At 46.9% G+C, this 14196-nt stretch overlaps 1 protein-coding gene across 3 annotated transcripts in view; it reads right to left on the reverse strand.

Moving 5' to 3' along the window:
• FRMD4B (FERM domain containing 4B) overlaps positions 1 to 14196 on the reverse strand; it is a 98320-nt gene that overhangs the window by 11507 nt on the left and 72617 nt on the right. For all 3 annotated transcript variants that reach the window (XM_066195288.1, XM_066195287.1, XM_066195289.1), the window contains 7 exons: positions 13418 to 13475; positions 12424 to 12510; positions 2625 to 2701; positions 2071 to 2209; positions 1429 to 1570; positions 1154 to 1287; positions 947 to 1066 (listed from right to left, as the gene is read on the reverse strand). In XM_066195288.1, coding sequence (XP_066051385.1) covers positions 947 to 1066; positions 1154 to 1287; positions 1429 to 1570; positions 2071 to 2209; positions 2625 to 2701; positions 12424 to 12510; positions 13418 to 13475 — 757 coding nt within the window. The remainder of the gene's footprint in view (positions 1 to 946; positions 1067 to 1153; positions 1288 to 1428; positions 1571 to 2070; positions 2210 to 2624; positions 2702 to 12423; positions 12511 to 13417; positions 13476 to 14196) is intronic.

Genomic DNA, 14196 nt, shown 5'->3' on the forward strand with positions numbered 1-14196 from the left:
AACCTCTGTTCAAAATCTCTCCCTACTTCAGAGAAAATAAAAATGGAAATTGGTATCACCATACCTACGTAAGAGGGAGTTTCAGGCTTTAATTAATTGTTTGTAAACTACTTTGAGAAGCTGAGATGAAAGGCACTGCAGAAGTGCTAAGCAACACGTTATTAAATCTGGTCAGCAGGATTTTGGTTTAATAGCATTTAAGCAGTCCACAAAATCACCTTGCTGCAGACAAGGAGCACACCAGCCCTGTGAGGCAGGGCAGTGAGTTTCTGGTGAAAGACAGATGCCAAGTGCCCAACACCTACTTACTTGGATGATACAGCTTGTTAACAAATCTCACAAGGAATGAGGGGGAATGGAGTCTGTCCAGAAACTGCAAACATCTGAATTACCATATCTCTCGAGTCAGTCTCTGCCAGCAAAGTTCATTTTAGCTTCTTGAGCAATACAGGGAGGTTTTACTCAGGTGGAACCTTCATTAAGCCACAGGTAAAACTCCTCCTCCTGTCACCTGTCACACAACTATGCTCACAGGCAGCTGATTTTGCAAGGGGGACAGTGCACACCCCTGCCACGTTCTGGGTTCAAACACCATCCCAACATGACATAAGTCAATGCTCCAGAAAAGCTCAAGAGCCATGGGCTGCCAAGTGGCATTATGCACCTGATCTTCTCTAATTAGCAGCAAAACATCCATTAAAATTCATGCAAATCAGGGGTTCAGGACAGGTGAACTTAAGGCCTTTAGAAACAGCCAATTTCCTGGCCTGTTCAAAGCGTGGCCAAAAGAAGGGCAGAACCCATTGAAATTTCCCACTCCACACAAGCAACTGTCCCAGCTGCCTCCTCTTAAAACACCCAGGGGAGAGCTGGATTATCTACAAGTGATTTTGGCCACTGGTGTGGCCACCCCAGCCCTGCTGTGCCAACAAGCTGCCACGCTCACCTCCTCACTGGGGAGCAGGTTGTCATCCAGCTTGAACGCCGTGCCAACGCGCCTCCTCACCTGGGGAGGCTCCTCTCCAGCACCCAGAGGATACTCCTTGGGCATCTTGCCTGTCAGCTCCTGGGGAACAGAGAGGGCTCCAGGTAAGGCCCAGTGGGAGAAAAGGGTTCCCACCTGCCCGACCCCAGTGTGAGGTGCAGCTCTCACCGCTTCTCGCAGGCAGATTTTCTTCAGCTCCTCAACTTTCTGAAGCAGTTTTTCCTGAAGGAGTTTCTCTTTCTTCTTTAGTTCCATAATCTTCTCCTTCTTCTGTTCTTCACTGACCTCTGAATCCTGAGAGCCTGGAAAACACACTCTGTATCAGAGGATTTCTTGGTAAAATTTTTCTAGGTAAAACTTTTATTGTCTGGTAGTCTCATTTCCCTTTTAACAAACACAAGCCCCATTATGCTTGGCTCCTTCACATTTACGAGCAGTGTTACCTGATGAGATCAAACTGCCATTGCTGGCCATAATAAGCTGGTTCTTGGCCTCCAAAGTCACCAGCTTTGATACTTTTGGTGTTCCCATCTCCGTCAGATCCATGGCGATATCATCCAAACTTCTGGCTGATGGAATTTTTGCCTGAAGGAGTTTAAAAAAAAAAATCCAGCCTCATTTAGTTACCTCTAATTAACTTCAGAACACATCACAGAAGATGACATTTCACACCTCATCTCCCACAAAATTAAGGGCTAAAGCAACAGCATCACACAGGTGCCTGTGGTATACAAGGGCTGTTTGGCATTCCTTTCCCCTCTCCCCCAAAACCTGAAACATCTCCCAGCTCAAAATCTCTGCAGCTTACAAAACAAACACAGGAAAGCAGACAATAGGAAAGGCACATTAGACACCCAGACATGGGAATTCCCACTTCCCTGATTACACTTCCATAGGCCTTAACTGCAGGCAGGCTAAAATGGATGGAATAACAGTACTGCCACTAAGAGACTGCTCAAAAAGCTGACAAAAACAATTTGTAGTTTTTCTCCGGAGAGCAGTTCATCCGTGGAAAAATAAACGCTGAAGGATATACAGGAAAGGTGTTGAAACCCATGCTTGCAGTAAAATGCCTCGTAACTTACTTTGCTTTGCTTCCTGTCCAAGTAGAACTGGTGCTGACTGATTGCCATCACCCAGATGGACTTGATCAGGGAAGTGTTTGCATACCAGGTCTGCACCACCAGCCCGCTCTGACCAAAGGTCCTTCTTGACACTGAAATTCTGAGGAGGTGAAAAGAAATGCAATTTCAACACAGGTCTTTGAGGTTTAAAGTTCACAATGCTTCTCTCTTGATCAGGTGAGGCTCAGCCTTTGTTTTAGGACGCAAAAACCGCAGATTTCCTTCATCCCATCACCCAGTGCTGCTGCAGATTTGGCCACGACAAATAATCCTCCCCCTGCTCCAAGAACTCCCTGAATGGACACACAGGGAATCTGAGAGGACACCCAGAGCTGTGACCGCCGCAGCGTCCCCTGCCAAATGCTGGATCAGTATCAGGATCAGTCCCAAAGCCCAAAGTAAGCTCAGACGTTAGCTCTGAGGCACCTCCCACCCCATCCACTAACACACGATGATGAGTTCCCACTCTGGGTAACGATTAACCCTGATGACAGAGCTGCCTCCTCCAGCCTCACCTGCGGGGATCGTGTACTTCCACAGCAAATTTCTTCTCACGGAAATAGAGATTTTCCAGCTGCTTCCATTGAAATAGCTAGGAGAATTGGGAGAGACAAGCAGAACACGGTCACTAAATCACCAGTCCTCTCATCCCAAGGTGAAATAATTTCAGCAAATTACAATGCTTGTGTATCCTCAGCTATGGCATGGACTGAGCAATAACTACATTCATAACACCAATTAAAAAAAGCACATAAATATAGGATGCCCCCTCAGTAATTTCACACTCTTACAGACAATGTGCTGCAAATTGAGGATTTTCCCAGTGACAACATCTGCCTCCATCAACAGCACATTTAATTTCACTGCTAGAAGTTCCCAGAGATCTTGGCAGGGCAGCAAAAGTCATTTTCTCTCTGATTAAACACAAAAAATCTCTTTACGAAGTAATTGTATAGACAACTATGGTCTACTTCCCTGAGTCAGAACATCCCCAGGGAATGGCAGCAGCTTGGAAAAACCAAGACCTTTTTCTTGTGAAGACACCGTGTGAGACATCCAGCGTGACATTTTGGAGCAGAGGTACAGCATGTACAGAACAACAGCAGCTACAGGAGGAAGCCACCCCCAGCACATCCTCCTGCTAAAAACCCACATATTTCCTCCAAAGTGCCAGCTGGGAGAAGAGATCAAAGTCAGTCAGGGCTTGGCAGCTGCACCCGTGGGATCAGAATTTCATATGAATTCTCTCCTTTTGCAGCAGCATCAGCCATCCCCTGGGGATGAGCCATCAGGGGCTGCATCTTCCCAGCCCAGCCTTGCAGGTTTCGGCAGCACCACCTCCTGCCCCCGTCTCCAGCAATGCCAGGGTGCCTGGATGCACATGGTGTCCCCAGGGATGTCCCCCTGACCATGCCGGGCTGCACAGGTGCAGCAGCACGCTGGAGTTTACATCAGTTGCTCTCCAGAGCTGCAGCCCACACGGAGGTACCGGAGGTGTTTCCATCCAGTAGGATGAACCCAGACATGGCTCAGTAAGAGACCAGCCCCTGACACCAAGGATCCAGCTGAGGCACCCAGGCCAGCACAGCAATCCCCTCCTTTCCCCACTGGAGTTTTTCCAAAGCCTCCAAAGGTGCAGCCACCACACCAGAACCCCCCAGGACACACAACATTCCCGCCGGCCTCTGCCAAAACCTGACGTGCCATGCTACCTCCCACTACAGAAGCATTTCCAAGTTTTGTAAAAAACGACACATTACGCTGTGATGCCATCAGAAACATTTATAACACTATGAAATGTAACCCAGCTCATTTGTGTTTCGGAGGAAAAGTGGCTCCTTCAGCAGCCTTTCCCTCTGTCTAATTAAAACTTTCCTAGGACTACAACCGACTATTAGAACCTGCTGTAGAAAAGGTGAAGGCAAGTGGAAATGTAATTAGCTTGAATTAATAAATTATTTTCCAGACGATTGTGGCAGTTTCCCTCTGCTGCTTAAGTAAGTTTATGTTTGTCTCACAGCTCTCCTGCCCAGTCACACCGCTGTCAGAAACGCCTCGTTACAACTCCGCACTGAACTTTGAAAATGAAATTTTTGTAATAACTTTTTATAAGAACATTTATAAAAACACAAAAGGAAACAACCCCGGCACAGCCTGTCAGGACATTGAGCAATAGTTGCCCGTGGGTGCTGCTCCAGCAGCGATCCGGGCTGGGATCCCGGCACAGCCCCGGCTGCTTCCCCGCGTCCCGCACTCACCTCGCCGCAGCCCCGATCCCGACGCCGGCTCCCCGGCCCCGCCGGGCGGTGTCAGGAGTGGCATGGGCAGGGCAGAGCCCAGGCGGCCCTGCCGTCCTTCCCTCCGTCCCTCTGCCGTGCTGCTCTGCTCCGGCAGCTTCGCCTCCCACTGCTGACACACGCCTGACATCACCACCCACCCGCTCCCCTGCGACGCCTCCCACACCCCTTTCCCCAGATAAAGGGAAAACCCGACGGCGGAGGGAACGAGGAGGATTCTACCCAGGGGTTGCAACCCTCACAGCACCCCGGGTGCCTGTGGGGGGCCAGGGCAGTGGCGTGGGGGCTGCCCGGGGTCCCTGCCGTGCCTTGTCCCAGCCCCGCCAGCCTTGACTCACACCCAGAGGCAACAGGTTCAACCAGAAGCATCATCCCGGCGTTCCCGGCCGCCCGCTCCCACGCTCGTAAAAACCATGGGCGTGCTTCAAACATGACCTCTGGAAAAAAAACTGCCTCGATGCCGCCTCTGATCGTGGCGGGTGATGACTCCCCGGTCCCTTTATCACTTCCTTTGGGTTTTTCCCCTCCGGATGCGCTCGACATTCCTGAGGGCTGCGGGAGAAGGGGGCACCTGTCCCAAGGTGAGGAGGGTCGCGTTGGGCAGGAGGACACAACGCAGCAGCCCCAGCAGCTGGAGCAGCCTCCCGCCCAGGCAGAGGGACACAGGAGTCTGTGCAAATCCCACACCGGGATCATTTGCAGTGCCGAGAAAGGAGGGGGGGGGAAAAAAAAAAAAAAAAAAAAAAAAAAAAAAAAAAAAAAAAAAAAAAAAAAAAAAGAAAAAAAAAGAAAGGCGTTTGCGTTTTTAAGAAAACCTGCATGGAATTGCCTCAGGATGTGGGTAGAGCTTTGCCCCATTTCCTCCCCACCCTGTGAGATCCATCCCAGCCCAAAAGGAGCTGACGGGCGCCCCAGGTATTCCGGGTACATTACAAAGACATCTCTGCCTCCTTGCTCAAAGTCTGGGGTAACTCCAGCTCTCCCCTCTGCTGTTCCACAGCAGCAGAGATGGGAACTGACTTTGTACCCAAGACACACCTTGGCTCTCGAGGACTGAAAAGTGCCCTGTCCTCAAACTATCTCACTGAAGAACAATACAAGCTCCTTAGCTGTCACCTCATCTGACAAACCCTCCTAACTCAGGACCTTGCAAAAAAGGCTGGCGATTAAATGAGCATCTTCAGAATAAGTTGTGAGATAATATTCATACAGATGCACATAAAAATAATCCTGAATGAATGTATTACAAGTTTCTGCTAACACGCTTGGATCCATGTAGACAAGAGGGGGAAAATGGGCTCAATACAAACAAGGACAAAGCAATAAAGTAATAACTCTGTTTAACTGAAATTTTTCTAGCTCATGGTCAAAAGGCAACCCTCAGGAAACCGTCACTGCTCAAGTGATATCCTGCTCCCTTCAAATACTCCCTACTCTGTACAGACATGTTCCTAAATAATTCCTAATTCCAATCTTACCTAAACTACATGCATATTTAAAGACAAAAGAGTGGCAAAAAAAAAAAAAAAAAAATCTGGAAATCTGGAACTGGTTTTTGAGGGCTGGAAGAACAATTAGGAATAATTAAAATGTTTTTGTGGAAGTTTTGCAATGTATGTTCCCTTTAACCAGATGATTAAGTCCACCTGAGTTAATTAATGTTTTCTTAATGGCCTTCCCATCCATGTAGGTTGTCAGACACTTAAATGCTCCTGAAAACTACTGAGCATCCTAGGGGCTGCCTGTCTGACTCTGAGTAGAACTTGGCCTGGTCAAGGTTGGTTTTCTGATGGTTTTTTTTTTGTAGAAGGTGGAGGTGCAGCTCTGATCACATCTCATTACCCAGGCACCTCTGAGCATCAGCCAGGCTCCTACCACCCAGCTGCTGCTTTTCCAGCCCACGAGTTCAGCCTTCCCTGCATTTCTACTGCGATTCAATTCCAGATACCAGGGAGCACTGAACCAAAAGGAATGGTCCTCCTTCCCTCACAGAAAGAACAGGAATAGTCTAAGGCAGCCCAAAGAGACATGGCATGCCTAAATGTTGAAACACCTCAAAAGAAGCAGCTTTTTTTTTTTTTTAAACCTGGCTGATCTTGCATCCAGTTTTGAATAAAATGCAAGTTTGTCCTGGCCTGACAGCAGGAACAAACTGGCTCAGAAAAACAGCCCAGTCAGGATTGCAGGCAGGAGCTGGCAGAGACCCTGCCCAAAGAGACGTGCAGGAGAGCTGCTCAGGGGCTCCTGGATCAATATTGCTGTGAGCCTCAGGGATTTTTTTTTTCTTTTAATTTGTAGTATTTTTTTTCAAAGGAGTTTTTTGCAAGGAGGTGAAAATGTAGAGAGCAGCTGAGTGCAGCGCCTGTGTGGCCACAGGCTGCTGCACCAGCCCACGTGCCAGGATTGCACCTGGGATATTTCCAAGGTGAGTGACAAATGCTGATCAAGAGCTGAATTACCCAAATCTCTGGCTTTCCACCCAACGGGTCTTTGAGTAAGGTCAGCATGGAAGTACAAGGCCACACCACAGCGCTTGCAGCAGCCTTTCCCTCGGGAAGCACTTCCAAAGCAACTCGTGGTACATGCAGGGCCTGTAAGGAGGCACAGCAACCAGCACCTCGGGAACTGGCTGGGAACAGCAATCTGCAGACAAATCTGGCAACTCAGAGCAAGGAAACATAAAAGATCTCTGCCCACAGGAATGCACCCCACCCGACGAGGGAAATTACCACCCTGGCAGCAGTGCTGGGAGCAGGGCTGTGTTTCAGCCCTTCTGCTGCACTCAGCTGTGTCTGGCATCCTGCCTTCAGCTGGAATCCTGTGTTTCCCTGCTGTGCCTGCCCATGGAGGGAGGCACCTGAGGAGATGGCAGGAGAGCCAAACTGCCCCACCTGCAGCAACTTCTGAGGGAAGGAGGCAGACAGCTCCCACCTGTGCCAGCATAACCTGGCAGAGCTCACCTGCAGGCATCCTTCATCCCTTAAATATTAAGCCAGTCCTCTAAAAACCCCTTCAATCATATTTTTTTTTTCTAATACCTTATGATCCTTTTTTTGCCTGGTCCTCACTAGCAGTGGCATCATAAGACTGAGAGATGTCTCAACCTCAAACTGCCCCAAAACGTTTGTGTTTTGCAGCAGATGACGTTCAAGCAACTTTTTGCACATCTGGAAAGAACTGTATTTCAGAGCAGTCTCATAAAAGCTCTGTGTTTATTTTAAGTAATTATGTCAGCTTAGTATCTTCTATCTAAATCAATGGCTTGGTGAGAAATAAACATAATAAAAGAAATCTCTGCCTAATTAGAGCTGCCTGCTGAGAAGACTGTTCCAATGCTGCTGTGTTCTCAACTATTCAGCAAAGCAGGAAGCAAATTTACATGAAGTAAATGTTCTGCAAGGGAAAACTTTTAGCATCAACTCTTAGCATATGTTGAATTAAGAAAGAAATACCATAATACCTCCTCCTCACAGCTCAGGAGCAATGCATCCCAACAAAGAGAAAGTCAGGCAAAAGTGTCAGGAGGCTTGGAAGCATGAACAAAGAGCTTCTGGACAAACTTAGATACAAAAAAAAAAAACCAAAAAAAACCCTACAGAGACTGGGAGAAATACAGAGAAATTGTCTGAGCAGCCAGGGGTCTGGACTGGAAAGCTAAAGCCCTGGAAGTATGAAATCCAGCCAGGGATATCGTGGAGGTGACGAGGCCCTGGCACAGGGTGCCCAGGGAAGCTGTGACTGCCCCTGGATCCCGGGAAGTGTCCAAGGCCAGGTTGGACACTGGGGGCTTGGAGCAACCTGGGACAGTGGAAGATGTCCCTGCCCATGGCAGGGGGGTTGAAATGAGATGATCTTCCAGGTTCCTTCCAGCCCACAGCATCCTGTGACAAACACCACCCATTTCAAAACGAGTATATGCTAACAAAACCCCTTCTGAGAACACAATGCAGTCAAGACATCAAGCAGTAGAACCGATATTCTTGGACATTTGAAACAATACCATAGCAAGATTAGTTCTCCTCTTCAGATAACACAGCTAATTTGTCACGAGGGAGTCGCCCACAGAAACACAATGAAGTGGGAGAACAAGTCAAAGAGCCAGCAAGCTGCCTTCTCCAGCCCTCAGAGGATCCTCACATATTGGCTGAACGCAGAATAAACTCAACTCACGCCTTAATACACCCTCCCTTAACAAGACATACATTGTTTATCTTGCCAGTGAGAAGAATGGGGTAGAGATAAAGGGAGATCTATCCTGGCTTGAAATGACAAACGAAGTCCTGGGACCTGTTTTATACTTTTCCTAATTGATTCAGAGGATACCAGGGACAGGATCTTGGCATGCCACCTCACAGCAAGCAGGAGGCACTTCTCCAAGCAGGATGTGACTCTCAATATTAACTGCAACTGAAAGAGTATGTTTGCAAAGCAGCAGGACTGCAGAGCTAATCCCAGGTCTGAGCTCAAATTTGAACAAGGGCTGCCAAACCCAGTCTGTTTTAATGCCCCATGAGACTTCAGGATGATAATCAAGTGAGCTCAGTATGACCTCCAGCCAGTGTGGAGCCACTGCTTTTATCCACAAAGACAATTTTCATAAATGACACACAAAGTAATTCTCCCTTTTCAGTCTGTTACGAGCACAGCGCTTCCCTCAGTGCCCCAGCTGGCAGTCCTGGGTGATGGTAACACCTGGGCTCTGCTAGAAACTGCTCCTGAAGCAACACAAGCTCCCAGCAGTGACTTGGAGCAACAAAACTCCCTTGTCCGAACCATCTCAGCTCAACCAGAAAAATATTAATAGCTGGAGCCGAACCTCCCCAGCCAGCTCTACACAGCCAGCCAGCCAGCCAGGGCAGGTTCTCCAGGTCCAGCCCCGAGTCACACACCACACACTCCCCTCATGGATGGTGAGGATGGAGCAGTGGCAGGGCTGGGTGACAAGGATCTGGAGATTGCTTCATCCAGGCCTCTCCTGCAAGCTGCTTCCTGTGAGGAGCTCTCAGCCTTGGACTTCATGCAGTGGTGTTGATCCAATAACAAAATCTTGGGATAACCACTGTGCTCCAAGGCTCGTATTTATGTGTCTTTGCCTGAAGACCTACTTGGATAAAGCCAAAAGATTTCACTTTTTGAAGAGGGTGGTTAAAATTCTTTGCATTTAACCAACCATCCATTAATGGGTGCAGCTAGTAGATCTTTTATTTCTATTATTAACAGTAAAATTTTATTCTAAATATGGACTTGGCTCTTGCAAGATGCCTGTGATTCTGTGGTGAAAGAAACACATCTGACAGCACTGCAGAAAAGATATGGGGAGAAGAATAAATCCCCCTGGTGTGAATTCACTGGGGCACAGGCACCAATTCCTGTTAAAAGCCTCCCATCCAAAATGCTGCAGCTATCCAACCACAACCAGTATCAGAGAGGTTTGAATACCCAGAGATCACTTGTAGCTTTAAAATTTGGGAAGGCCAGCTCAGTCTTCACTAGACTTGGACTCAGCCTTTCCCTCTTATTATTCTCCATTTATTAATCAGCTGCATGTATATTTAAACATCACCAACTGGAGAAGTGGAGCACAATGAGGATGCTCTTTCCCAGATGGCTAGGGATAAACACAACAGCAGTTTTGATCCACAGCATAAACAGCTGGATAACACCCTCACACGGCAGTTGTGAGTTTGGCTCCATTCCCAAAAAGCAAAGCAAGAAAATTCTGCTAAATCGAGCAAAACTAGCACCACTGCTCCAAAAGACAGGGATAGTTTACATGTCTATTCCCCTCCTGATTGCTACTCCAGAGACTCCTGGAAGATGCAGGCAAGCTGTACATACTCTTCTCTCTCTCAAATAAATTCTGATACATTCATAAACATGAACAAACAACGACACAGATTAAAAGGAACTTCTGCCTGCTGCATCACAGGCAGCAGGGCTGTAGTTACACTGAAATAAGCCGCAGTATCTCAGCATTTTAACTCCAAACCCAGGCCTGAGTGTACGTGCCCCCCTAGACCTGATGTCTGCTTTTCCTCCCAGAAGTGATCTGATTCCAACCATGTATCCGAAGTGCACACATTAAATACAGTGTACTGTATTTAAAACCCTAAAGCATTTTTCATATAAAGAAACTGTCTGTATATTTAGCCACTGTTAAAGGCAGTCATGGCTCAGGACAAGCTGTGCCTTACATCATTTTTGTCCCGTTGCACTGACACTAGACAAATCCTTAAGGACACTACAGCCATATCTATCCCCACAATTTCAATGAGATTATTGTAATTAAACCTTCCATCTGCATTTAGGCTCCTCTCTCTCACCTTCCCTTTTAACCTCTATCCTCTGTTGTATAATTACAATTTCATTGAAGCCAACAATAGTTCTCATTTTCATTGTATAATACTTCCACTGCAGAGATGACCTCTGGTTTTTATTTTATTTTTCTTAAACACAACTCCCACTGTATTGAAAGACAACGCCTCATAACTAACTGTAGCAGGGTGTGACTTGGTATCTGGGCCCTGCTGACCTTAAAAAATTTTTCTTAATCTGCCTGGTTGATGTTGTAAACTGAAATCCCACAAGCATAAAAAATGCTTGGCAAAGCAATGCTTCCAGCCAGGCAGGCTCCATTTTCTTGGAGAGCATTGCTGGTCACAGCTGGACATCTTGGCTGCAGAATGATCTTTTCCTGGCAAGAAAATCTTATAGATGTTGCCTAAAATCAGGGAAGTGCTCAAGGGCAAGAGGACCTCCTTGATGCTCTCTTTTAACATTCAATGGCCTCACCATGTTGATTTACAAAGGGCTCCTCTTGCATTACTGTCTTTTAGTGCACGGATGGGAAGAGACACCTGGGATAAAACTCTGTATTTTACTAAACAAAGAGAAGGAAGGACATGAGAGCTCACCCTCAGACACACAGGTACAAAAATACACCAAAAGAAACCAAGTCATAGCCTGCTCTGGAAAAAGAGAAGATCAAGTCAGAAGCTCGAAGAGGGGGGATTACTCTTTAACAAGGAAGTTTTGTTAAGCTGTGCTTTTTGGCACCAATACACTCAACAATATCATTTTGCAAATGTAAAAACTCCCTGGCGGGGAGCACAACTTCTTGTGAACTCCTGCCCAGATCATTCCCGGAGAAAGAAGAACAGCAAACTCCCAAGTCTCCATCCCCTCATGGCTTAGATGTTTCAATGAAGACATGACCAGAAACGAGCCCCAGCCCAGGAGCACAGCTCCAGCACGAGCAACCCCAGCTCTCTCACCAGCCATGGGGGTTAAAAAACCCTTTGAAGACCTTTGGGGCTCAGTCCTGTCACAAGGACACACATGTGGCTACAGGATGGGGGGAGCTCCCACCACCCCACGTGCTGGGTGTGTGGTAGGTTTCCAAGGCTGCTGTCTGGGCTCACAGCAGAACAAGGCAGGACCCTTTGCCCTGTTCAAACAGCACAGGAGGGTGCGGGCAAAGCTCACACTGCAGCAGGCACACTGGGAAGCAGTGGGCTGGAGAAGACTGACCTCCAGTACTTGGCATTCATTCTCAGTTCCCCCTTAGAATTTATGGAAACACACTGTTGCTCCAACAAGCCTTCAATTTCACCCAGTTCCCCTCGAATTCTGCCTGTATCAGTGGAGCCTTTTATGCTTCATGCAGAAAAAAACCCCACCTACAAAAGTGAAGTGAAAACACTGCCCGAGTACAAGGCCTTGCAGCAACACAACCGCTTCATATTTCTGCAGTTATCCCTGGGGGCTGCCAAAATTCCCATCCTGAGACCACCAAACTCAAGACACACGAGCCAAAGCTCCCAAAGGGAGTTTCCACTATCTAGGAGAGGGAGAAATTTACTGCCTCAGTGCCAGCAGAAATCTCCTCCTGCCTCCAGCCTTTGGTCTTTTGCCCACCAGTCTAATAAGCAACAGCTTAAAAGAGTATATTCTGACATGCAACGCCACACCATGCTCCCCCCACAAAAAAAAAAAAACCAGATGCAAGGAAACTTACTTTTCTGGGCTTAACTTTGTCTTGTAAGTCGTACTGGCCGATTCCTTTGTAACTTATTCCAAGCCACCACGGGATTCCTTGTTTATCCTGAAAAATGGATGTCTACGTCAATCAAGAGCTCCTTAAGAATTAGGCAATTCCAAGATTACAGCCCTTTTCACTCTGTGACAAGTACGAGTAGGTACAGAACAAAGATCTTCTGGCAAACAGTTTGAGGTGAAGTGGATTGCTGGGGTGAACATGGAAACTTTCTCCCTCTGCCTTCTGAGGCAGAGGCACAAAACCTCAGGTGGTGGCTGTGCAACGCGGACAGAAAAGCGACAGTGCGGCTGAAACGACGGGGTGTCACTGGCTGCAGGAGTGGCTGTGAAGGGAAAGGACAGGGGACAGGGAAAAAATGTGGCCAGTGACTGCATCCACTATATTCAGGCATGGACAGCCACAGGAGGAAACATCAGCACAAAACATCAGCTTCTCAGGTACCACAGCCATGGCCACGACTCAAAAGTAAGGAGACATCATCTCTGCTGAGCTCTTCGGCACAAAACCCTTTGGCCCCGGCTCTGCTCTACAAATGGGAATAAATGGTGTACTTCCATCACTCTCCAAAAGTATTTCTCAGCATCTCCCCACTCCAAGCACACACTACTAATCACCTGCCACTTAGGAGGAGTCTTTTCCACATTTTGTTTTTCTAATCTTGATTAATGTCTCTGGGGAAACTACTAACTGCTTCAGGTCTAGCAGCGATATCCAGTTTAATTAAGATGATAGGAATGTAGCTCCTGATAGGATTACATGAGGTTTTACAAAGATTCCTTTCTGCTTTCTGGAAACAATTTTTGAAGTACATGGAATGGGGAAAAATTACAGAGGTTGAAAAATGTGGAGTTTCATACTGATAGAAAGGCACTGAATCATCCAACTGCTCCTCTAGGAATGCAAGCCCGCGTAATAAGCTCAGCAATCACATTATCTATAGGCAGTTACTGACCTTTACTCCATAGTAATGAACTCCATATGTTGGCAAAGCTTCTACCACTTTCATGTACCTGCAGACAGATTTATAGCATATCAGACGATTTTCTCTGGAGGGAGTAATATCTATTAACATATTTTTTTTTCACACATACATCCAGGACACATCATTTATCATTTGCATATTTTGAAGGCCTTAATAATTGAAGGCCCACGTTCTCAGAAAAATGTTAGCATCTTGGCTTGGGGAAAGATGGGGTATTTTGGCCCAGCTAAAGCAAAAGGAAGATCACTCATACAACAGAACATTCAATCTCTTATCAGAAGATCACAGAACTGAAAGCAAAAATTCTGAACTGAACATGTGAGCCTTTTGGGAAACGTTGGCAGTAAAGACCTGCCTATAATTATTCCATTATGGAGCTCTGGTTACAAAGGATAGGCTCCAAATGAATATGTTTATGCCATTGTACAACTGTTTCATGAGGCAATTCAGAAAACCACTGAACAGACCATTTTTCCCTTGTTTCTACTGAAAAAAACCCACAGATTATTGAGACAGATTTACAGGCACTGAGGTACATGAGAAAAACTGCAAGGAGTCTGAACTGTGCAGCCATGGCCATCATCTCAAACATCTCATAACACATCCTACTGCATCTGCTTGTAGGAAGAACAGTAAATATTAATGGTAAATGAAAAATACAAATCCACAGGCTCAGTGGGCAGCTTGGAAGACCTTGATGTTTTGAGAGCCAAATTCTAAATACTTCAGAATTTCTTACAGGACCTAGG

Source organism: Chamaea fasciata, unplaced genomic scaffold (genome assembly GCF_029207755.1).
Source record: "Chamaea fasciata isolate MVZ Bird 193981 ecotype frontalis unplaced genomic scaffold, bChaFas1.0.hap1 SCAF_13, whole genome shotgun sequence".
In the NCBI taxonomy this organism is placed as follows: Eukaryota; Metazoa; Chordata; class Aves; order Passeriformes; family Sylviidae; genus Chamaea; species Chamaea fasciata.